This window comes from Coregonus clupeaformis, chromosome 36 (genome assembly GCF_020615455.1).
Source record: "Coregonus clupeaformis isolate EN_2021a chromosome 36, ASM2061545v1, whole genome shotgun sequence".
Lineage (NCBI taxonomy): Eukaryota > Metazoa > Chordata > Actinopteri > Salmoniformes > Salmonidae > Coregonus > Coregonus clupeaformis.
In genome coordinates this window covers 34,972,560-34,995,498 of record NC_059227.1, presented here as the reverse complement: position 1 = coordinate 34,995,498, position 22,939 = coordinate 34,972,560, and the positions used below count along the sequence as shown (strand labels likewise).

At 43.3% G+C, this 22,939-nt stretch overlaps 1 protein-coding gene across 1 annotated transcript in view; it reads left to right on the top strand.

The window, feature by feature from the left end:
• Positions 1-4,659: 4,659 nt before the first annotated feature.
• LOC121552472 (connector enhancer of kinase suppressor of ras 3-like) overlaps positions 4,660-22,939 on the top strand; it is a 31,406-nt gene continuing 13,126 nt past the window's right edge. The window contains exons 1-2 of the mRNA XM_045211400.1: positions 4,660-4,870; positions 12,813-12,976. Of these exons, the coding sequence (XP_045067335.1) occupies positions 4,819-4,870; positions 12,813-12,976 (216 nt within the window). The 5' untranslated portion in view covers positions 4,660-4,818. The remainder of the gene's footprint in view (positions 4,871-12,812; positions 12,977-22,939) is intronic.

Here is a 22,939-nt window from a genome sequence, read left to right as displayed (position 1 = left end):
TGAAACCCCACCTCTTTAAGGAATACCTGGGATAGGATAAAGTAATCCTTCTACCCCCCAAAAATAAATAAATAAAAAATTTGTAAAGTGGTTGTCCCACTGGCTATCATAAGGTGAATGCACCAATTTGTAAGTCGCTCTGGATAAGAGCATCTGCTAAATGACGAAAATGAAAATGTAAGCGTAAAGCGTACTGCACTGAAAGAAACAGGTGTTACAAAGGCATTGATGGAGATTGTACTGTATATTGTGGAGGCACGCCAAGTCAAGGACCAAAAAGAAAACCTTTTATGACATTGCCGGTTTATTATCTTGCACACACATATACAGTACAAAAGATTATCTTATTGTTTAGACAATAAATTGTACACACACGCATGCACGCATGCAAGCACACACACACACAAACTCTTGTTACAGATAATGTCTATTTTTCGTCTCCGTGTAGCTCTCATACACGACATGGTTTTCCACTCTCAACAACAAAACCAACTGAAGGACAAACTGCTGCATTGATGAACCTGAGCGCCGTGCCCTTGTAACACCGATACATTTTCCTGGCCCACAGTGAATTTCCTCCAAACAAATCATTATTTTGTTCTATCAGTCTTGGCCTGTGGAAAACTACAGCATAGCAATACCCTGGAACACAAGCGTGTCAAGCATAGAAAGGAAAATATTGGTCAGAACAAGTTTATATTTCGGCAGAGCAGGGCTTACTTGTCAATGTCTGAACAAATTTTACATTGCATTCATTAATGAATACCCAACTAATCCTGTATATACAGTACAAGTCTGTATAGCGAGCCTAATGTTATAGTGATGGATTAGTCTGAGCATAGCGATCCTATTATATTGTATTCTGTATGTATGTAATTACAAGCTCACCTACATAGTCACGTAAAGAAAGTGCTGTTCTGAAGGGATATGCTTGTTCTAAATAGCCAATCTAAGCAGGTTAGTTATGGAGATACTGTAGATGCTGACTATGTTTTTAGTTGGTATATTGGGGGAGTTAGTATTGACTTCCCTGTCAGTATTCTCCAACTGCTAAAGTAAGTACAGATGTAGGATCTTAATTTGATCAACCTGATGTAGGATAACTTTTCTGCAATCCAGTACATTTAAAACATGTAGTGTATTTGAGGTTTAAAAAGTCTTCTGAAGTTTGTAATTTCCACTTTGAAATTCAAGACTTATTTTTCCCTTACGAAAAATGTATCAACCTCTACAAAAATGTCCATTAATTATAATCCACATAATATTTCACATTTCCTGTTGCTGCAGGATTATTTTCTTGCTGTAGCAAACTGGCTCAAATTAAGATCTTACATCTGTTACTACCTACTGGGCACAGACATGAATTCCAACACACTATCACAGCTTATTGTGAAATAGACACAAATTACTTATTCGAAATTCATGACAGTCCCCCCAAAAAGTCAACTTTTTCATGTTTTTTACACGATTTTCATCACAATGCATTTCGTGTGTATTACACAATTTAATTTTTTCACAACACATTTGTGTACATTACACAAATTCCAATTTGTTGTGGCTAACATTAGCTAGGCTAGCTAGGTTGCTAACGTTAGCTAAGCTAGGGGTTAGGGGATACGGTTAGGTTTAGGGGTTAAGGTTAGGGCTAGTTGACATGCTAGCTAAGTAGTTAAAGGGTTAGGTTTAGGAGTTATGTTATAGGGTTAAGGTTAGGGGAAGGGTTAGCTAACATGCTAAGTAGTTGCAAAGTAGCTAAAAAGTAGTAATAGTTGCAAAGTAGCTAATTAGCTAAAATACTACAGTACCAGCCAAAAGTTTGGACACACCTACTCATTCCAGGGTTTTTCTTTATTTTTACTATTTTCTACATTGTAGAATAATAGTGAAGACATCAAAACTATGACATAACACATATGGAATCATATTGTAACCAAAAAAGTGTTAAACAAATCAAAATATATTTTATATTTGAGATTCTTCAAAGTAGCCACCCTTTGCCTTGATGACAGCTTTGCACACTCTTGGCATTCTCTCAACCAGCTTCATGAGGTAGTCACCTGGAATCCATTTCAATTAACTGGTGTGCCTTCTTAAAAGTTAATTTGTGGAATTAATTCCTTCTTAATGCGTTTGTAACAATGACGCTGTGAGTCGAGAAGCAGGTGCAGGTGAAACGTTTAATAAAACAACAAACATGAAACGAGACAGCGTAACAGTGGCGATAAAGCATGAACACAGGAACAATACCGACAGCGTTTGAGCCAATCAGTTGTGTTGTGACAGGGTAGGGGTGGTATACAGAAGATAGCCCTATTTGGTAAAAGACCAAGTCCATATTATGGCAAGAACAGCTCAAATAAGCAAAGAGAACCGACAGTCCATCATTACTTTAAGACATGAAGGTCAGTCAATCTGGAAAATTTCAAGAACTTTGAAAGTTTCTTCAAGTGCAGTCGCAAAAACCATCAAGCACTATGATGAAACTGTCTCTTATGAGGACCGCCACAGGAAAGGAAGACCCTGAGTTACCTCTGCTGCAGAGGATAAGTTCATTAGATTTACCAGCCTCAGAAATTGCAGCCCAAATAAATACTTCACAGAGTTCAAGTAACAGACACATCTCAACATCAACTGTTCAGAGGAGACTGCGTGAATCAGGCCTTAATGGTCGAATTGCTGCAAAGAAACCACTACTAAAGGACACCAATAATAAGAAGAGACTTGCTTGGGCCAAGAAACACGAGCATTGGACATTAGACCGGTGGAAATCTGTCCTTTGGTCTGATGAGTCCAAATTTGAGATCTTTGGTTCCAACCGCCGTGTCTCTGTGAGACGCAGATTAGGTGTACGGATGATCTCTGCATGTGTGGTTCCCACCGTGAAGCATGAAGGAGGAGGTGTGATGGTGTGGGGGTGCTTTGCTGGTGACACTGTCTGTGATTTATTTAGAATTCAAGGTACACTTAACCAGCATGGCTACCACAGCATTCTGCAGCGATACGCCATCCCATCTGGTTTGGGCTTAGTGGGACTATAATTTGTTTTTCAACAGGACAATGACCCAAAACACAACTCCAGGCTATGTAAGGGCTATTTGACCAATAAGGAGAGTGATGTAGTGCTGCATCAGATGACCTGGCCTCCACAATCACCCGACCTCAACCGAATTGAGATAGTTTGGGATGAGTTGGACCGCAGAGTGAAGGAAAAGCAGCTAACGAGTGCTCAGCATATGTGGGAACTCCTTCAAGACTGTTGGAAAAGCATTCCAGGTGAAGCTGGTTGAAAGAATGCCAAGAGTGTGAAAAGCTGTGAAGGCAAAGGGTGGCTACTTTGAAGAATCTAAAATCTAAAATTTGTTTAACACTTTTTTGGTTACTACATGATTCCATATGTGTTATTTCATAGTTTTGATGTCTTCACTACTATTCTACAATGTAGAAAATAGTAAAAAATAAAGAAAAACCCTTGAATGAGTAGGTGTGTCCAAACCTTTGACTGGTACTGTAGTTATCCGTGATGAGATTCAAACACACAATCTTTGGCTTGCTAGATGTTCGCATTATACGCCCACCCATCCTCCTCTAGAACCTCCCTCGTTTCTGTCTTTATCTGTGATTGAAATGCACTGTATACAAAATCGTGTACTGCACACGAAAAAAAATACTTTTTCGTGTGCCTGTCACACATTTCCAACAAGCAATTAGAGTCTATTTCACAATAATCTGTGATACTGGGTTGATCAATCCAAAGTCTATTCCACGTTGGTTCAATGTAACTTCATTGAAATGAAGTGGAAACAACATTGATTCAACCCGTGTGTGCCCAGTGGGTAGGAGGAGGTTAGTCTACAGACAGTAGTAGAAGACGACCAACCTCCTGTTGTCAGAAGAGGGCAGTCTTCCCTTAAATAAAACTGTTACTTCTCAAGATGTTTTACAGGTTGTGAATTGTATTGCCAGACAAATGAATGCTACAATATCTCTACATATAATGGCAAAGCCTGTCATTTATCCAGTCTAAAACTATTTTTTCATTATGAACTTATTGATTAAATTAAACATGACACCCACCCACAATAAATGGTGTTGTTGTTCGTTTACACCCTTGTCATTATAAAATTCTTCTCATAACCCATGTAACCCAAACTCCCCATAAAACCCTTAAAAGGCCTGTCCCCTCATGTCTTGGGTGATATCACTGCCCCCACATCAATGTTGCCTGCTCTCTTCCCATGGGAAACCTTTGGGACCTAAAAAAAAGTCACATCAGGCAACACCCAACACATGAATAGATGGTTTGAGACTTAGAAAATATGAGGAGTCTAATTAGAGACCACTAGATCAAACTGTTGTGTGAGAATCTGTCCTGAGAAAGTTTGAGATAGCCTACATTAGAAAATAAATTTCTAACAACACACATTTTCTTCATAATAGTAGGTTAGGTTAGTGTATTGTATTATTTTCATAGAAACCTGTTGATTAATACATTCATGAAGTTTCGCAATAAACTTCGCTATTTGCCTGCAATAGACTCTAGTAGAATTGATATATGTAACGGTTTTAGTTGAATACGGTTGATGACCTGAACTGTAATCGGATATTCCCGCCCCCTCTCATTTTAGCGTTGCTGCACCGTGCTCTGTAAATTGTTTCCCCCCCATGCGATCAGTCTGTCGTCCGGGCTGAAGCGGGATTTCGTCGTAGTGACATGTCTACTAGGCCTACTATGTGGAATTATTGATTTTTCACCAAAGCTAACTTAAAAGATAAAGAAAAAAAAGCCGATTCAATTTTAGAGAGCACAATTTCAAAGAAATGGATCCCATAACAAAGTGGACTTCTAAACAAGTTGTCGATTGGATAAGAGGTGAGTTGATTAGCCTTCCTAATTCTAACATACACTGTTGCCATCAGAGTAGCCCAATGTGTAATACATTTTTGAATAGCCTATGTTTGTTTCACTTTAGTTATATAATTTGTTGTTAGGCTATAGCATAGTTAATTGCCTGTTAATTAATTAATTGCTCAACTTTCTGGTTTAATTCTATTTTTTTTCTCTCAGCGTTGTTGGGAAGGGCCCGTAAGTAAGCATTTCACTGTTGGTCTACACCTTTTGTTTACGAAGCATGTGACAAATACGATTTGATTTTGATTGGTTTTAGTAACCAATTAAATTAAATTCAAAATTGCCCCCTCTTGAGAATGTTGACTGAGAATGAGTGAATAACAGTGCTACAAATAGCAACAAAAGTTGCATTTGACAGTCGGTATCTATTAGAAGCACCCTAGTTGTTGAATTAAAACTTTGTAACAAAGTGTTTTATTGCTTGTTTGGGCAGCAATTAAGTCTCATCTTTAAAGCCATTTTAAAATGACATTTGATGAAAGGAAATTGTGTGCCAACGGGTAGAAGGGTTTATGTTTACTTGAACGTGCAGGTGCTCACTATGTGCTGTTGACAACCAAAGCTCAACTGTCACCTTGTATGAGCCCACTGGTAGGCTACCTTAAAAGGGTCAATCTGCAGTTGCTACATAAATTTTCTGGACTAATAAATGAATGATATACACTACCCGTCAAAAGTTTTAGAACACCTACTCATTCAAGGGTTTTTCTTTAATTTTGCTATTTTCTACATTGTAGAATAATAGTGAAGACATCAAAACTATGAAATAACACATATGGAATCATGTAGTAACCAAAAAAGTGTTAAACAAATCAAAATATATTTTATATTTTAGATTCTTCAAAGTAGCCACCCTTTGCCTTGATGACAGCTTTGCCCACTCTTGGCATTCTCTCAACCAGCTTCACCTGGAATGCTTTTCCAACAGTCTTGAAGAAGTTCCCACATATGCTGAGCACTTGTTGAATGCTTTTCCTTCACTCTACGGTCCGACTCATCCCAAACCATCTCAATTTGGTTGAGGTCGGGGGATTGTGGAGGCCAGGTCATCTGATGCAGCACTACATCACTCTCCTTCTTAGTCAAATAGCCCTTACACAGCCTGGAGGTGTGTTGGGTCATTGTCTTGTTGGAAAACAAATGATAGTCCCACTAAGCCCAAACCAGATGGGATGGCGTATTGCTGCAGAATGCTTTGGTAGCCATGCTGGTTAAGTGTGCCTTGAATTCTAAATAAATCACAGACAGTGTCACCAGCAAAGCACCCCCACACCATAACACCTCCTCCTCCATGCTTTATGGTGGGAAGAACACGTGGAGATCATCCGTTCACCCACACCGCGTCTCACAAAGACACAGCGGTTGGAACCAAAAATCTCAAATTTGGACTCCAGACCAAAGGACAAATTTCCACTGGTCTAATGTCCATTGCCTGTGTTTCTTGGCCAAAGCAAGTCTCTTCTTATTGGTGTCCTTTAGTAGTGGCTTCTTTGCAGCAAATCGACCATGAAGGCCTGATTCACACAGTCTCCTCTGAATAGTTGATGTTGAGATGGGTCTGTTACTTGAACTCTGTGAAGCATTTATTTGGGCTGCAATTTCTGAGGCTGGTAACTCTAATGAATTTATCCTCTGCAGCAGAGATAACTCTGGGTCTTCCATTCCTGTGGCAGTCCTCATGAGAGCCAGTTTCATCACAGCGCTTGATGGTTTTTGCGACTGCACTTGAAGAAACTTTCAAAGTTCTTGAAATGTTCCGTATTGACTACCTTCATGTCTTAAAGTAATGATGGACTGTCATTTCTCTTTGCTTATTTGAGCTGTTCTTGCCATAATATGGACTTGGTCTTTTATCAAATAGGGCTATCTTCTGTATATCCCCCTACCTTGTCACAACACAACTGATTGGCTCAAATGCATTAAGAAGGAAATACATTCCACAAATTAACTTTTAAGAAGGCACACCTGTTAATTGTAATGCATTCCAGGTGACTACCTCATGAAGCTGGTTGAGAGAAGGCCAAGAGTGTGCAAAGCTGTCATCAAGGCAAAGGGTGGCTATTTGAAGAATCTCAAATATAAAATATATTTTGATTTGTTTAACACTTTTTTGGTTACTACATGATTCCATATGTGTTATATCATAGTTTTGATATCTTCACTATTATTCTACAATGTAGAAAATAGTAAAAATAAAGAAAAACCCTTGAATGAGTAGGTGTTCTAAAACTTTTGACCGGTAGTGTATACCCATTGATTCTTGAAGAATATCTCATAAATGCCTCATGAGCTTAGTTCAACCCTATCAGAACCCAACATATAAGCTCCAATGTTTGTAAACATTGTAAATCTAAACAAACACCTAAAACTATCATTTTGATATCATGGATGGCCAGTCCTTGCATCCATAGCTCTGTCTATGAATTTGAGAGTGGTCACGTTTCTCTAGCCCCATCCCTAAGCTTTTTACCGGAACAGGGGTCGGAACAGGGGTCGGAACAGGGGTCGGAACAGGGGTCGGGGCTGGGAAAGATCTGTGTCCAGATTAGAAGGCTTTTCATTTGGCTGACTGTTTTCTGGAGTGTTTTCACGTGTGAAATGTACAGTGTGTTAAGGTGCTTTCACACCGAGCGGATGTGTTGATGACCTAAGAGCTGCTGCTACATGTATCCATTGAGGGAAGATTAGATTATGTTGCGGTTGTGCACATTATGTGAAAGCATGATAAACAAACTATACAATTGTACGAGTACAATTTAATTTGGCTAAGGACAGCTAGTACACAAACAATGATATTTTTGCATCACTAGACCTACTTAAATAACCTCAATTAGCTCCCTTTGTGCTTCACTCATTTCCAAAGCAGCCTATATACAGATGTAGGATCTTAATTTGATCACTGTTGCAGGACAACTTTCCTGCAATGCAGCACATTTAAAACGAGTGTATTTGAGATTTTAAAAGGCTTCTGAAGTTTGTAATTTTCACTTTGAAATTTCAGACTTGATCTTCCCTTACGATAAATGTATCAACACCTACAAAAATGTCCATAAGACTCTTTCACCTTACCACCACCTTATCAGGAGTGAACCCAACCAAGCCTCTGAGGAAACAGATCAACCTCCTCTTCCTGTTTATTTTTTAATTGTTCCTTATTATTACGGGCCCACCTACTACCACAGTCCAAAGGGTGACACGTCACATACGCTTACCTACCTGTTGCAGTTATGTGTGACCACTGGTCACTAACGACTACAAGGCCATGTTGTTTAAATTGATTACAGCTTAATGACACCACCAGAGCTTCTTCAAAGTATTTGTATTGAATAACATAAGATAGTCAGGATAGGCAGCTGCATTTACACGTAACACTGAATGAGTTATTGGCATGATGCTATACTAATGGTTAACCACATTATCACTACGCAGTTCAAACTAATGGTTGACCACATTATTAGTACGCAGTACACACTAATGGTTGACCACATTATCACTACGCAGTTCACAATAATGGTTGGCCTGAACTGACTCACTCAGAACCATACATCCTGGTTATGTGTTACCATTAGTTTCTCTGACGTACATGGGAACATAGATAGGAGAGGCTGTTATTCATTTCATATTATTATTATGACTATTTTATGTCTAATCATTTCTCAAAATAGCGGGGCATGGAAACTTTCTCTTCAGTGGCTGAGTCTCAAATGGCATTCTAAAGTGCACTAGGGCTCTGTTCAAAAGTAGTTCACTATATAGGGAATAGGATGCCATTTGGGACACAGTGTCTCCATCCAGTTTATATCAGTCAGAAGAAGTGTTTCCATGGGAACGAAAATGCCATTAATTAACCCTGCTACCTAAGGCAACCCTGTAACCTCTTCGCTACTCCCCAAACGTTGGAGAGATCTGTGAAGAGTAGGTACTGTCTGCGACTGGTTGTTTTGAACAGGATAAGCTACTATTACGCTAATTCTGGATTTTTCCCAGAACACACACACACACAATTGTTTTGTGTGGTCAAGGAAATCCTTTTTCCTCATGAATCTGTTTGCCTGAGATTGGGTGTTTCCTCTCTCGTTTCCTGTCTGAATGGGTTAGTGGAGTCTTATAAATAGTCTGAATGGGTTAGTGGCGTCTTATAAATAGTCTGAATGCTTTTGAATCACTCTCTCTTCCTTTCGATTGACGACCACCACCACCTCTGTTCTGTTGTGAGGGGTGAAGTAAATATTCCCTATGTTGTCCCCAGCTCTGCAGGTCCAAACTCCACTCATTTATTGCCTGTCAACCCCATACAGCACAACACGTGCCTTTGTGTGCTGTGATGAACTAGACAGAGGAAGTGTTCACTTCTATCAAACCTATTGAATATAGACAGGGTGCATGCTGCTAGCTTGTTAATGAACACACATATCACAGTTGGTTGGTTAAATGTTACCACTCACAACATAGTCTCGCAAACACATCAAATATGGTTTACTAGGCAAGGGAAGTGAAACACTTGATGAGGAAAGCAACCAAATTCTGGATGTGTCTGGGTTTTGTTTGTTTTTATGTTTCTGATAAATGATTAACTGGATTTTGCTGTGGAATGTGATTGCAGCCTGAGCCATGCACAATAGTTTACTGACCTCAACGACTTTCTCAGTAACCCACTTTTTCTTTGCAGAAATCTCCCTAATCAGATGAAGAGGTCAATATTCATACACTCTTAGAAAGAAATATGCTATCTAGAACCAATAAGGGTTCTTCATAGGATAACCCTTTGAAGAACCCTTTTGGTTCCTATGGGGACAGCCGAAGATCCCTTTTGGAACCCTTTTTTATAAGAGTGTAGAAACGACATGGTTCATCCTGTAAAGGGGTTATTTCCTTCATCATAAACACTTAAACACTCCTTTATAACACTGGTTTTGTGAACATGCATAGAGAAGAGATAAAACAGGATAATAGATTTGACTGGTCCACGGGGGAATTCAGTTCTAATTTATCAAGTTCTCATAGTTATCTGAAGGGCTGTCTCAAGTTGGAGCCATTTGTGGAATCTTGGGGTTCTGTCAACTGTCAATAGATCAGTGAAAACAATGAAGATGCTTCTGTCTGTTAGAGGTTGGTCAGTATAAAAGCAATAGAGTCGTACAGTGCTACTGCCTTTTGTACACAAACAACTAGCCCACTGTCAGTTCATTGGTTGTGAGGGCAGAGGGCCAGAGCTGTGAATACTTCATGGGAAGAAGGCTAGTAAAGAGACTGAGTGAATGAGAGAGAAAGAGGAGAGAGAAAGAGGAGAGAGAAAGAGGAGAGAGAAAGAGGAGAGAGAGGTGTAAAGAGAGAGGCCTTGCACCAGTCCCTCATTTGTAACAAAACCTTGAGAAACTAGGCCCCCCTAATACTCTGCTGTGTGCTTGTTAGCCACAGGATTTGGGAGATCGGGGCTGGGAATGATCTGTGTCCAGATTAGAAGGCTTTTCATTTGGCTGACTGTTTTCTGGAGTGTTTTCACGTGTGAAATGTACAGTGTGTTAAGGGGCTTTCACACCGAGCGGATGTGTTGATGACCTAAGAGCTGCTGCTACATGTATCCATTGAGGGAAGATTAGATTATGTTGCGGTTGTGCACATTATGTGAAAGCATGATGTTTATGTTTAGTCATTAGGAGACGCTCTTATCCAGAGCATACATTATTCATACTGGCCCCCCTGTGGGAATCGAACCCACAACCCTGGCATTGCAAACGCCATGCTCTACGAACGGAGCTACATCCCCTGATAAACAAACTATATTCCCTATATAGTGCACTACTTTTGACCAGGCTGTACGAGTACAATTTAATTCGGCTAAGGACAGCTAGTACACAAACAATGATATTTTTGCATCACTAGGCCTACTTAAATAACCTCAATTAGCTCCCTTTGTGCTTCACTCATTTCCAAAGCAGCCTATATACAGATGTAGGATCTTAATTTGATCACTGTTGCAGGACAACTTTCCTGCAATGCAGCACATTTAAAACTAGTGTATTTGAGATTTTAAAAGGCTTCTGAAGTTTGTAATTTTCACTTAGAAATTTCAGACTTGATCTTCCCTTACGAAAAATGTATCAATCCCCTACAAAAATGTCCATTAATTATAATCAACATAAAATGCACATTTCCTTTCGCTGCTAGGATTATTTTATTTTAGCATACTGGCTAAAATTAAGATCCTACATCTGTATCGACATCCAACTGCACCAGTTCTTTGGTGTCTTTTAGAAGGTACAGTATACTGTAACTGAGAGCAACATACTCTCCCTGGTCACAGATCTCTCAATGTAAATATTGAATGTGTGTGGGGACGTATTCGCTTGTAATCATAGTGACTGTTAAGTCATTAACGCTCAGCTGGAATGGTCAACAAGTCTTTATTTTTGAATAGCGTTCCTAAAGCAGGAAAACAGGGATGTTTTGAGATTTTTCAACAGGGTAATCCGCACTAAGCCAAAGTTTGGTTGGGCTTTGAAGTTTGTCCCAACATAGGACTGAGCCAAACCCTAAGACGGTTGAGGTTAAATCTTGTTGAAGAATGATAAAAATGTTTTATGACTGTAAATTAATTTGAGAATCTTGCATTACTTTTGATGGGCTCTGGTCACTGTATAGGGAATAGGGTGCCATTTGGGATTCACCTGTTGTGTGTCATCATTAACAGGTAATGGGCCGTGTAGCGTGACATTGGCTGGCCCTCACTTGCTGTTCAGAGAGATTATTGCCCTCCTCAGGTGTCTGAAACCTGATCCTGCATGCTAGTTACGTTATCCCTTCATTACAACCTTATAGACAAGTAGCCTTGTCAGCTGGCCCGTCTATTACTCCTCGCCCACCTACATCGCCACCCAATGCCACAGGGCTCATTTATTTTAGAATGAGCATTGAATCTAATATTTAGCAGTTCTATCCTCGTAAAAGGTCAAAACACTTAGAAACATTACTTTGGTTGTGTAAAGGTTAACCCGATGTGTCCCAAATTGCACCCTATTCCCTATGCCCCCCGGTCAAAAGTAGTGCACTACATAAGAAATAAGGTGCCATTTGGAACACAGTGTCAAAGTGAGTCATCTGTCAGTGTAGCGCGGCATTCCAAGCCAAATGGAGCAACGGTTGTCTGTGATTTTAATGGTCCCATGTGGTGGCAGTTGCTTTTTTCTTCACTATTTACAAACATGTCTGTTTTGGGGACCAGTTGCTAATGCCGTTCGGGCCAGAAGGTCTAAACAACAGATGAGATGCTGTATGTGATGGTCATAACCGCTGCTGCTATGTGCACGGTGTGGAATTCTGGGTGGCTAGATGTGTGGTCACTGGTGGTCAGAGATCAGTTTGATTCTGGGTGGCTAGATGTGTGGTCACTGGTGGTCAGAGATCAGGTTGATTCTGGGGGGCAAGATGTGGGGTCACTAGTGGTCAGAGATCAGTTTGATTCTGGTTATTGCTGGACAGTGCTATCCTGAGAAATGCCTGAGTGATAGACTGGTAAATAGCTTGTATTGACTCACTACCAGTGTTTTCTTCAACACTTGTATGGTATCATAACAGGTCTTGGACTCTGAAAGAAAGAAGCTCTTTGTCTAACATCTCTCTGTCTCTCTCTGTCTCTCTCCACCTCCTCCCTCTCTCTCTCTCTCCCTCTGCTCTCTCTCTCTCTCTCTCTCTCTCTCTCTCTCTCTCTCTCTCTCTCTCTCTCTCTCTCTCTCTCTCTCTCTCTCTCTCTCTCTCTCTCTCTCTCTCTCTCTCTCTCTCTCTCTCTCTCTCTCTCTCTCTCTCTCTCTCTCTCTCTCTCTCTCTCTCTCTCTCTCTCTCTCTCTCTCTCTCTCTCTCTCTATCTATCTATCTATCTATCTATCTATCTATCTATCTTTCCCAGGCCTGGATGACAGCCTACAGCAGTATGCCCCGTACTTTGAGCATGAGAAGATTGACGGGGAGCAGCTGTTGAAGATCTCCCACCAGGACCTGCTAGAACTGGGTGTGACCAGGATTGGACACCAGGAACTGGTGCTGGAGGCAGTTGACCTGCTCTGTGCTCTGGTTAGTAGTCTAATAATCACAACACCTTCCACACACACACCGTCCTTCATATCCTATCAGAGCATAAGGTTTGGTCACACTTTATTTGGATAGTCTCCTAGGCGTATATATATGATCTACAGATGTTCAAACTATCAACAAACTTCATGTCCAATCATCCATTCAAATATCACATAACTATAGTTTGATCATGGTTTGATCACGTGTCAACTTCCCATCCCCATGTCCCAAATGGCAATGTCATTTACCCTACAGGTCACTCTAAAAGTGGGAATTAGAACAAAGGGCCACATTCCAGCATGATAACATTCATGCCGCTGTAATTTCCAATGAACCAGGTGAAGTGATAGTATATGGGGCTGAGTGAGAGTGGTGTTTCTGGTGCTAGCTTTAGTTCTGATAACTTTAGGTAAGCTGGAACAGTGAGTTGGTCAGTGCATTATGCCAGTGCCTTTGTATCAAGTGGATTTGACATTTTTATCTTAGGGGTTATCTTGAACTGCCATCTTGTTTGTTTTTGAGGGTCCTCTTGAATAAACAGTAAAAAAAGAGTAAACATCAAGACCTTGTTGTGCCTTTGGCCAGAGTGATTGTTATCTAGCCCAGAGCGAGCCCAACAGTGTCCAAGCGGCCCATGAATGGGTTAGAGTTAGGGTTGAGTGTGTCCAAGCGGCCCATGAATGGGTTAGAGTTAGGGTTGAGTGTGTCCAAGCGGCCCATGAATGGGTTAGAGTTAGGGTTGAGTGTGTCCAAGCGGCCCATGAATGGGTTAGAGTTAGGGTTGAGTGTGTCCAAGCGGCCCATGGATAGGAGAGGCTGGCATTGGTCAGGAAACAGGGATTAGGGAAGAATGTCCGGTCAGCTGCCTCTCTCTCTCTCTCTCTCTCTCTCTCTCTCTCTCTCTCACACACACACACACACTCTCTCTAGCTCTCTCTCTTTCTCCATCTCTCTCAGCTTAAGTGTGTCCAAGCGGCTCATTAATGGGTTAGGGTTAGGGTTGAGTGTGTCCAGGTGGCCCATGAATGTGTTAGGGTCAGGGTTAGGGTTGAGCGTGTCCATGCGGCTTTTCGATACCGTCAATACCGTTGAAACTATTTATTTGAAGTTTTTCTATATATTTTAATATTTGTAGCTACTTTTTAAGTAAGTACCAGCTGTCAGCTTGTGCAATACGTTAGGAGATAGAGCAGATCGCGTTCTTCTTTTCACCTGTCACATTACTTTACATTATGAAGCTTTCCGTAGTTCCCCAGAACAGTTGAGCCAGTCACATGTTTGTTTGTAAATAGCACAACAGGAGAAAGTGGGAGTCCAGCTGTGTATTGACAGGGGTCGCGTTTTAGAATGAAAGTAAACAGTGCTTTTTTTGCTTCAATAGACCGAAAAAAGTACTGGAGAAGATTAGCTCCACATCAGTCAGAGCGCTGTCTGCTGACAGAATGCCCTTTGGTGAATTCTCATCTGAGTGGAGAAGTGCAACTAAAGCACAAAATTAGTCCGATGCCGAGCAGAAATTACAATAAGAAGCATTTTACATCTACATTTACAAAACACAGAAAGATATTTCTTATGCGTCTTATATATTTTTCCTGCGTGAAAAACACAGAATTCTGGGTTAACCCAACCCCTACATTTTACTTGCTAGTTATCTAAGTAAGTGGCTGAATTAAAAAGATGATGGGGCATCATATGGTGTTAGATTTTTACCGTGTTTGAGAAGTCAAAGCCCTTTGGATGAGTTATCTTAATTTCCTTGCGTTTTCTCTGGGACAGTGAGGCATTTTTTCTTATTTTGGCTCAATCAAACAACGACTATGAAGTTAAAGTGTAGACGGTCAGCTTTAATTTGAGGGTATTTTCATCCATATCAGGTGAACCGTTTAGAAATTACAGCACGTTTTGTACATAGTCCCCCATTTTAGAGGAGCAAAAGTATTGGGACAAATTCACTTGTATATGTATTAAAGTGGTCAAAAGTTTGTGACTCTACAAATTTGTTGGATGCATTTGCTGTTTGTTTTGGTTGTGTTTTTTTGCCCAATAGAAATGAATGGTAAATCATGTGTTGTGGAGGCGAAAGAAACACAGACCTGTTTAGGCGAGGTAATGGCTAGCAGAATAGAACACTTGAAAACATTTACATTTATATCTGTAAATTAACCAATGATATCAAGCCATACCCGGCCATGATTACAGACACCTGTGTGTCCTTTGAAACTATATAAACGAGTGACCCGCAGTGTTTGTCATTATACCCTGATGAAGACAGCTTGTCTGTCGAAACGTTGGTTATTAAATTATTGCATCTGAGCTCTCTTTTTCAATTAATGTATTGTGTCATTTTTAAGTCACTTGTATTGAAAATAAGAATAGAATATGTTTCTAAACACTTCTACATGAATGTGGATGCTACCATGATTACGGATAATCCGGAATGAATCATGAATAATGAGGAGTGAAAAAGTTAGTCAAATATCAAATCAAATCAAATCTAATTGTATTTGTCACATACACGTGTTTAGCAGATGTTATAGCGGGTGTAGCGAAATGCTTGTGCTTCTAGCTCCGACAGTGCAGTAATATCTAACAATTTCACAACATATACCCAAATCACACAAAACTAGTAAGGAATGGGATTTAAGAATATATACATATATGGACAAGCAATGACAGAGCGGCATGGACTAAGATACAGTAGAATATTATAGAATACAGTATATACATATGAGATGAGTAGTGCAAGATATGTAAACATTGTTAAAGTGACTAGTGTTCCATTTCTTAAAGTGGCCAGTGATTTCAATAGGCAGCAGCAGCCTAGTGATGGCTATTTAACAGTCTGATGACCTTGAGATAAAAGCTGTTTTTCATTCTCTCAGTCCCAGCTTTGATGCACCTGTACTGACCTCGACTTCTGGATGATAGCGGGGTGAACAGGTAGTGGCTCGGGTGGTTGATATCCTTGATGATCTTTTTGGCCTTCCTGTGACATCAGGTGTTGTATGTGTCTTGGAGGGCGGGTAGTTTGCCCCCGGTAATGCATTCGGCAGACCGCACCACCCTCTGGAGAGCCCTGCGGTTATGGGCGGTGCAGTTGCCGTACCAGGCGGTGATACAGCCCGACAGGATGCTCTCAATTGTGCATCTGTAAAAGTTTGTGAAGGTTTTAGGTGCTGAGCCGAATTTCCTCAGCCTCCTGAGGTTGAAGAGCCTCTGTTGCGCCTTCTTCATCACACTGTCTGCGTGGGTGGACCATTTCAGTTTGTCAGTGATGTGTACGCCAAGAAACTTGAAGCTTTCCACCTTCTCCACTGCGGTCCCGTCGATGTGGATAGGGGGGTGCACCCTCTGCTGTTTCCTGAAGTCCACGATCGTCTCCTTCGTTTTGTTGATGTTGAGTGAGAGGTATTTTCCTGGCACCACACTCCCAAAGCCCTCACCTCGTCCCTGTAGGCGGTCTCGTCATTGTTGGTAATCAAGCCTACTACTGTTGTGTCATCTGCAAACTTGATGATTGAGTTGGAGGCGTGCTTGGCCACGCAGTCATGGGTGAACAGGGAGTACAGGAGGGGGCTGAGCACGCACCCTTGTGGGGCCCCAGTGTTGAGGATCAGCGAAGTGGAGATGTTGTTTCCTACCTTCACCACCTGGGGGAGGCCCGTCAGGAAGTCCAGGACCCAGTTGCACAGGGCGGGGTTCAGACCCAGGGCCTCGAGCTTAATGATGAGCTTGGAGGGTACTATGGTGTTGAATGCTGAGCTATAGTCAATGAACATTTACATTTACATTTACGTCATTTAGCAGACACTCTTATCCAGAGCGACTTACAAATTGGTGCATTCACCTTATAGCCAGTGGGATAACCACTTTACAATGTTTGTTTTTTTTATGGGGGGGTAGAAGGATTACTTTATCCTATCCCAGGTATTCCTTAAAGAGGTGGGGTTTCAAGTGTCTCCGGAAGGTGGTGAGTGACTCCGCTGTCCTGGCGTCGTGAGGGAGCTTGTTCCACCATTGGGGTGCCAGAGCAGCGAACAGTTTTGAACAGCATTCTTACATAGGTATTCCTCTTGTCCAGATGGGATAGGGCAGTGTGCAGTGTGATGGCGATTGCATCGTCTGTGGATCTATTGGGGCGGTAAGCAAATTGAAGTGGGTCTAGGGTGACAGGTAAGGTAGAGGTGATATGATCCTTGACTAGTCTCTCAAAGCACTTCATGATGACAGAGGTGAGTGCTACAGGGCGATAGTCATTCAGTTACCTTTGCTTTCTTGGGTACAGGAACAATGGTGGCCATCTTGAAGCATGTGGGAACAGCAGACTGGGAAAGGGAGAGATTGAATATGTCCATAAACACACCAGCCAGCTGGTCATACCCCCAAGACATGCTAACCTCTCACCATTACATTAACAAGGGAGGTTAATATTTTTTTTGGGGTATGATATTTGTGTGTCTGTAACTTTTCCTTCAGGATTATCTATAATCATGGTAGCATCCACATTCATGTAGAAGTGTTTAGAAACATATTCTATTCTTATTTACAATAAGTGACTCCAAAATGACCCCAAAAGGGTCATATTAGATTGTGTAGAAATGCAGGAAATTAGCTTTAGATGCCCCAACCAATTCTGAGGGAGGACCCCCAGATCCCCGCCAGGTTATGTCCCCCCCACTTATAAACCAAAGTTGTGCCCCTGGTTGTGTGTCCAATCGGCCTGTGTATGGGATAGGCTGGCATAGGTCAGCTGCCTCTCTGTCACTATTTCTCCCTCTCCCCCTCTCTCTGCAAAAACTGGTTTTTAGATTTGAAACAGAAATATCACATTTACAGAAGTATTCAGACCCTTTACTCATTACTTTGTTGAAGCACCTTTGGCAGCGATTACAGCCTTGAGTCTTCTTGGGTATGACGCTTGGCACACCTGTATTTGGGGAGTTTCTCCTATTCTTCTCTGCAGATCCTCTCAAGCTCTGTCAGGTTGGATGGGAAGCGTTGCTGCACAGCTATTTTCAGGTCTCTTCAGAGATGTTAAATCGGGTTCAAGTCCGGGCTCTGGCTGGGCCACTCAAGGACATCCAGAGACTTGTCCCGAAGCCAATCCTGCGTTGTCTTGGCTGTATACTTAGGGTCGTTGTTCTGTTGGAAGGTGAACCTTCGCCCCAGTCTGAGGTCCTGAGCGCTCTGGAGCAGGTTTTCATCAAGGATCTCTCTGTACTTTGCTCCGTTCATCTTTCCCTCAATCCTGACTAGTCTCCCAGTCCCTGCCACTAAAAAACATCCCGACAGCATGATGCTGCCACCACCATGCTTCACCGTAAGGATTCTGCCATGGTCTCTCATGGTTTTGTTTCTCATGGTCTGAGAGTCCTTTAGGTGCCTTTTGGCAAACTGTCATGTGCCTTTTACTGAGGAGTGGTATCCTTTTGGCCACTCTACCATAAGGGCCTGACTGATAGAGTGCTGCAGAGATGGTTGTCCTTCTGGAAGAATCTCCCATCACCACAGAGGAACTCTGGAGCTCTGTCAGAGTGACTATCGGGTTCTTGGTCACCTCCATGACCAATGCCCTTCTCCCCTAATTGCTCAGTTTGGCCGTGCGGCCAGCTCTAGGAAGAGTCTTGGTGGTTCCATACTTCTTCCATTTAAGAATGATGGAGGACACTGTGTTTTTGGGGACCTTCAATGCTGCAGACATTTTTTGGTACACTTCCACAGATCTGTGCCTCGACACAATGCTGTCTAGGAGCTCTACGGATAATTATTTTTCGACCTCGTGGCTTGGTTTTTGCTCTGACATGCACTGTCAACTGTGGGACCTTATATAGACAGGTGTGTGCCTTTACAAATCATGTCCAATCAATTGAATTTACCACAGGTGGACTCCAATCAAGTTGTAGAAACATCTCAAGGATGATCAATGGAAACAGGATACACCTGAGCTCAATTTTGAGTCTCATAGCAAAGGGTCTGGATACTTATGTAAATAAGGTATGACTGTTTTTTTTATTACTGTTCAAAAAACTTGTTTTCGCTTTGTCATTATGGGGTATTGTGTGTAGATTGATGAGGAATTTGTTTTATATAATCCATTTTAGAATAAGGATGTAACGTAACAAAATGTGGAAAAAGGGAAGGGGTTTGACTACTCCTGAATGCGCTGTAAATACTGTATATCCCTCCCCCCTCTCTCTCGCTCTCTCTCTCTTCATCCCTCTCTCTCTGGTCGTTGCCTAGGACACAGCCTCACACCAGGAAGCCTCTGTACTCCATTATAACACAGTCCTGACATGACTTAAGGTCTGGAGAGTAGGTAGGCCCCACTGTGGACATCGTTTGGGGTTTGTGGGGAAGAGAATCTTCTTTCTCTATGGATATCACATGGCCTAATAGGAGTGCTGTTCTGTCATGGTTCACATGCTAAACATTGTGCTGATGTAAGAATAATGTTCTGTGTTTGTCATTGTCATTGTCATTGTCAAGAATGACCATAGGAATTGGCTATACAGAACAAACAGATCTGGGACCAGGCTAGTGGTGCAGAAAACGGTGTATTGTATTCCAGTGCTATGTTCTCTGGACTAGCTTCAGTGTGAAGTGTGCGATACATTGAAAAGGGAACGTACAGTATACTCAGTGTTGTACTCCATTGTGAAGGCTTGGTTAATAGTGTCCACAGGCCAGAGAATGGGGCCCTGATAACCCCTAGTGTGAGGGATTACTAACAATGGTACCCAGTAATAGGGCACAGGGAAACAGACTGGCACGGGGTAACAGACTGGCACGGGGTAACAGACTGGCACGGGGTAACAGACTGGCACGGGGCAACAGACTGGCACGGGGCAACAGATTGGCACGGGGTAACAGACTGGCACGGGGTAACAGACTGGCACGGGGAAACAGACTGGCACGGGGCAACAGACTGGCACGGGGCAACAGACTGGCACGGGGCAACAGATTGGCACGGGGTAACAGACTGGCACGGGGAAACAGACTGGCACGGGGAAACAGACTGGCACGTGGCAACAGACTGGCACGGGGTAACAGACTGGCACGGGGAAACAGACTGGCACGTGGCAACAGACTGGCACGGGGTAACAGACTGGCACGGGGCAACAGATTGGCACGGGGCAACAGATTGGCACGGGGTAACAGACTGGCACGGGGCAACAGATTGGCACGGGGCAACAGACTGGCACGGGGCAACAGACTGGCACGGGGCAACAGACTGGCACGGGGCAACAGATTGCACGGGGCAACAGACTGGCACGGGGCAACAGACTGGCACGGGGCAACAGATTGGCACGGGGCAACAGACTGGCACAGGGCAACAGACTGGCACGGGGCAAAAGACTGGCACGGGGCAACAGATTGGCACGGGGCAACAGACTGGCACGGGGCAACAGACTGGCACGGGGCAACAGACTGGCACGGGGCAACAGATTGCACGGGGCAACAGACTGGCACAGGGCAACAGACTGGCACGGGGCAAAAAGACTGGCACGGGGCAACAGATTGGCACGGGGCAACAGACTGGCGCGGGGCAACAGATTGGCACGGGGCAACAGACTGGCGCGGGGTAACAGACTGGCACGGGGCAACAGATTGGCACGGGGCAACAGACTGGCACGGGGCAACAGACTGCGCGGGGCAACAGATTGGCACGGGGCAACAGACTGGCACGGGGCAACAGATTGGCACGGGGCAACAGACTGGCACGGGGTAACAGACTGGCACGGGGCAACAGATTGGCACGGGGCAACAGACTGGCACGGGGCAACAGACTGGCACGGGGCAACAGATTGGCACGGGGCAACAGACTGGCACGGGGCAACAGATTGGCACGGGGCAACAGCTGGCACGGGGCAACAGATTGGCACGGGGCAACAGATTGGCACGGGGCAACAGACTGGCACGGGGCAACAGGCGGGCACGGGGCAACATACTGGCATGGGGCAACAGATTGGCACGGGGCAACAGGCTGGCATGGGGCAACAGATTGGGACGGGGCAACAGGCTGGCATGGGGCAACAGATTGGGACCAGAACAGCAGAGGGATGGTGACTGTTGATTATGAACACAAAGAAAATGTGTGTCTCTCTATAACAGTGGGATTACAGACCATTTTCAGCCCTCAATTGATCAATGACATACAGTTCAATACGTTCATGTTACTGTACATTTTTGTTTGGCCCCATCGATCCCCAAAAATCTGCAGTGTCCAATCTTCCCTTTTCCCATGGTCCACAAAATAATAATCATTTGGTGGGGACTTATATTTGTCCTATTTTACTCATGTACAAGTGTGTATTAATACGCATGTGTGAATTGGAAATGTGTTTTTTGCATATCCCAACTCTCCCTGAGACACCCTCGGAGAGTGGGTTCACGGCCAGGGTCTGTCATTATCACCGGGGACTCTGGGGATTTTTAATCTTGTCGGCTCGGGGATTCAAACTAGTGACCTTTCGGTTCCTGGCCCACCGCTCTAACCGCTAGGCTACCTGCCGCTCTAAAGGCAATGGTAAGGTGCTTAGGTGGTAGTATGCCGGACCTTGTTATCTTTTAAGAGAGCTTTGGTGGTTGGAGGAAAGGGAACTGGGATCTTGACCATGTCCAACGTGAGAGGGAATATACATTATCTGGCCAATATAAAGTAGTGAGGAAGAGGGTTGGTTGTGGGTGACTAGTAGGGTTGCATCCCAAATGGCATCCTATTCCCTACATAGTGCACTACTCCCTATAGGCCCTGGTCAAACGTAGTGCACTGTATAGGGAATTGGGTGCCATTTGGGATGCAATCTGGGCAGAGCTTTATGTTCTCAGGGGGAAATCTCCTGGTGCTCAGGAAACAGATGTGACCCCACCCCCCACCTGTAACACACACATCCTGCTCGGGAAAAGCCATTACACCATTGTTCCTGCGGTTTCCGTCTGGTGATTGGTTCTCCCCCTGCCTCTCCTCTCTCCGACCATGTCCCATACATCAAAACTGCTGTACATCTCAGAGTCAACACTTTCTCCTTCTCCTCTCTCTGTCACATGCTCTCTTCCTCCCTTTCCCTCTCTTCAGTGCCTGAACAGGAAGAGGCATTCCATTGGCTGCAGAAGTTTCCATTGCTTCTATGCTTCAGGATAGGAATGAACGCGCTGAACAGCTGTCTAGTCGGAAGGCATGCGTGTCTGCGTGCGTATGTGTGTTCATAGTGATCAAGGTAATGATTAAAGAGATTGGAGTGTTTGATCTCAATCAGACCTTGTTGGACTTTCCCATCCCACCATCCTTTGCACTTAATTAAGGCCTTTTTTTTTTACCTCCGTCTACCATAGCTGCGCTACAGGGTCAGTGATCCACAGGTGTTACAGGGTCAGTGATCCACAGGTGTTACAGGGTCAGTGATCCACAGGTGTTACAGGGCCAGTGATCCACAGGTGTTACAGGGCCAGTGATCCACAGGTGTTAGCCTGCTATTAAACCCCTAGAGCTGTGTAGATATGAAAGGGTTGATCGTTCTCCCTAGACGTCTTCCTCCCTCCCTTCTTCACCCACTAACACTCAGCACACACACACACAGTTACACGCATGCATGCACGCAAGCAAGCACCCACACATGCACACTCTCTTTCTCTCTCTCTTTCTCTCTCGCTCACACACAGCACACGTTGTGGATTTGAGGTAATTGAGGTGGACGTGGTGGGGAATATGTTTTAGTCAGTTAATGCGCCATGCATGTTGCCATGGTGACTGGTCCTGAGTGTTGGGGGACTGCTCCTTTAGGGTGGTGATGTCCCTGACTGAGTCTGTAATACCAACATGTTTCAAGCAGACCACCATAGTCCCTGTGCCCAAGAACACTAAGGTAACCTGCCTAAATGACTACCGACCCGTAGCACTCACGTCTGTAGCTTTGAAAGGCTGGTCATGGCTTACATCCACACCATTATCCCAGAAACCCTAGA